At 34.9% G+C, this 2,102-nt stretch overlaps 1 protein-coding gene across 1 annotated transcript; it reads left to right on the top strand.

The window, feature by feature from the left end:
- The first annotated feature begins 440 nt into the window (after positions 1–440).
- On the top strand, positions 441–2,102 carry ifng1 (interferon gamma 1). The gene is made up of 4 exons (XM_068051223.1): positions 441–723; positions 997–1,068; positions 1,159–1,359; positions 1,454–2,102. The coding sequence occupies exons 1-4, from the start codon at positions 607–609 to the stop codon at positions 1,571–1,573; spliced, it is 510 nt and encodes a 169-aa protein (XP_067907324.1). The 5' UTR covers positions 441–606; the 3' UTR covers positions 1,574–2,102.

Genomic DNA, 2,102 nt, shown 5'->3' with positions numbered 1-2,102 from the left:
GAATGAATGAATTACTTTGGAAAGAATCAGCATTATTCGGTTTGACACATTCAAGTGCTGGGGGATTTTTAGTTGACTGAATATTTTGAGAGTATTAAATATTTCACGATGACTTTTGTCCCTTTCCTCAACTGTCATATGGCTTGTCATACATAAAAGAAATAATTACGCAGTAGTGGTGATGATTCCTTGAGACGGGAGTGGCTTGCCCGACCACAAAGATTTTCCCACACCCGAGAATGCTTCTTTCGAAGGATCCCTGAAAACTCAACAGGGCAGACAGCTCAGGATCTACGTAATCTGCATGGGCGATGTGTCAACTTGTCATTTCGTTTGAAGGAAATTATTAACTAAAACCTCACAAACCAAACCTCAGGGCTACACCAACGTTTGTCCCATCCTATCTAACACCATCTGAACTTCAATGAATTGCAAAGCAAGTGTTAGTCGGGTATTTTTGATGAGCCAAAAATACACAAGTGGCAGGTATAAATGTAAGAAGGAACAATGCTTGGCATCAGTCCTACTCGAGCCAGATCAGAGCAAACACACAGACACAAAGCAGTGACTTTGCTTGATTTCAGATAGTTTGATCTTCTCGAAACAATGATGCTTTTGGTGTGTTTCATCTTTGGGATGGTCAGTAGTGTACTATCAGACTCTGTAAAATGTGCGGCTCTACATACATTGGATGAACCATTAACACATCTGAAAGAACACTTCGTAAGTACTGATATTGATGTTCAATACTTTGAACGTCCATGCCATTCATAATGTTGCATTTGATGTAGTGTAGAATGATTATACATGTTAAACACGACTGTTAATCACTAATAAGAGTTATTGGTTAAAGAATGCACAATTTGAGTGATTCAAAGCTTCAATTTGATTGCCGAACTTACTGTACATGAAGTTGTTGAGTTGAACTCAGCTTTATAATGCAAACGTTTAAGTTTGGATTCTTACTGTGTGACATTTGATTCAAACTGTTTCTAGAATATAAACCATCCCGAGGTTGCTGATGGGGGGGCGATACTTACCAAAATACTTAACAAGTATGAGGCACAGGTGAGATTCTGCTCAAAGAATTTTTCATTATTATGAACATAATTCTATTCCATTGCTGTATTCATCTAATTGCTTCTGTTTGTCTCTCAGCCCACTGAATTAGGCATTTTGTTGAATGCGATACTGAGATGGTATTTAGATCTATTTAAGAATATAAAGGAGGACATTAAGGAGGACAATAAAGTAATCAAAGAGAAAATTAACAGCATTGGGAATGGCTTGGAACAGTGTTTGGAATCTGAGAAATATAATGATCTTCTCAAAGATCTCAAGGAAATAAGCAATATCAAGGTAAGCACCCATCACATTGCTTTTACTTTGATTTCTCAACTTGATAATTAATTGGATGTAAATTTATGTTTATGTTTATGTTTACCTTTAATAGCAGGAAGATCAATTAGTTCAGCGCAAAGCAATCCTTGAACTCGAGACAGTCCTGACCAGAATGAGAGAGACTGGGAAAAGAAGACGCAGGAGGAACATGGGAAGGAGGCAGAGGACCTAAAAATTATTTTACTGTAGTTGCTGAGTAATACAAGACTTATGTCTGAAACAAGTCAAAAGTTAACATATTTATTTCATATTTAATAATTTATATTTGCTGCAATGACAAGTTTACCATAATATTATTAATTTTACTAGTTGCTGTCTTGTGTCAGTGGACTTTTGAGTATTTATTAGATAATCATGGAATTCCATATGTGAATTAAGGTGAAACTTTTACTGACCTAAATAGCATTCCAACTTGGTAATCATTTTTAGAATTTTATTTTTGTTTTTGATCAAACACCTTAAACAAGATGGTTTGCATTGACTACAGCTTGACATTTTAGAATACAGGTAGAACCTGTAATGTCTGAGCAAAATATCATTAACTCTGGAACAATAATAATGCTTCTTTCCATTAAAAAAAAGAATTGTTTGCAAATACTAAAGCTTAAACTGTAATAGTTTCATCTTAAAAAGACACAGTGAGCAATATAAACTTCTTTTTAAAAAAAAGAACATTTGAAGTCTGCTTTTGTCAGATCAAT

The sequence above is a fragment of the Heterodontus francisci genome, chromosome 18, assembly GCF_036365525.1.
Source record: "Heterodontus francisci isolate sHetFra1 chromosome 18, sHetFra1.hap1, whole genome shotgun sequence".
Taxonomy (NCBI): Eukaryota; Metazoa; Chordata; class Chondrichthyes; order Heterodontiformes; family Heterodontidae; genus Heterodontus; species Heterodontus francisci.
The sequence above is the reverse complement of the archived record's forward strand: the minus strand, read 5'-3'. Positions and strand labels throughout refer to the sequence as shown.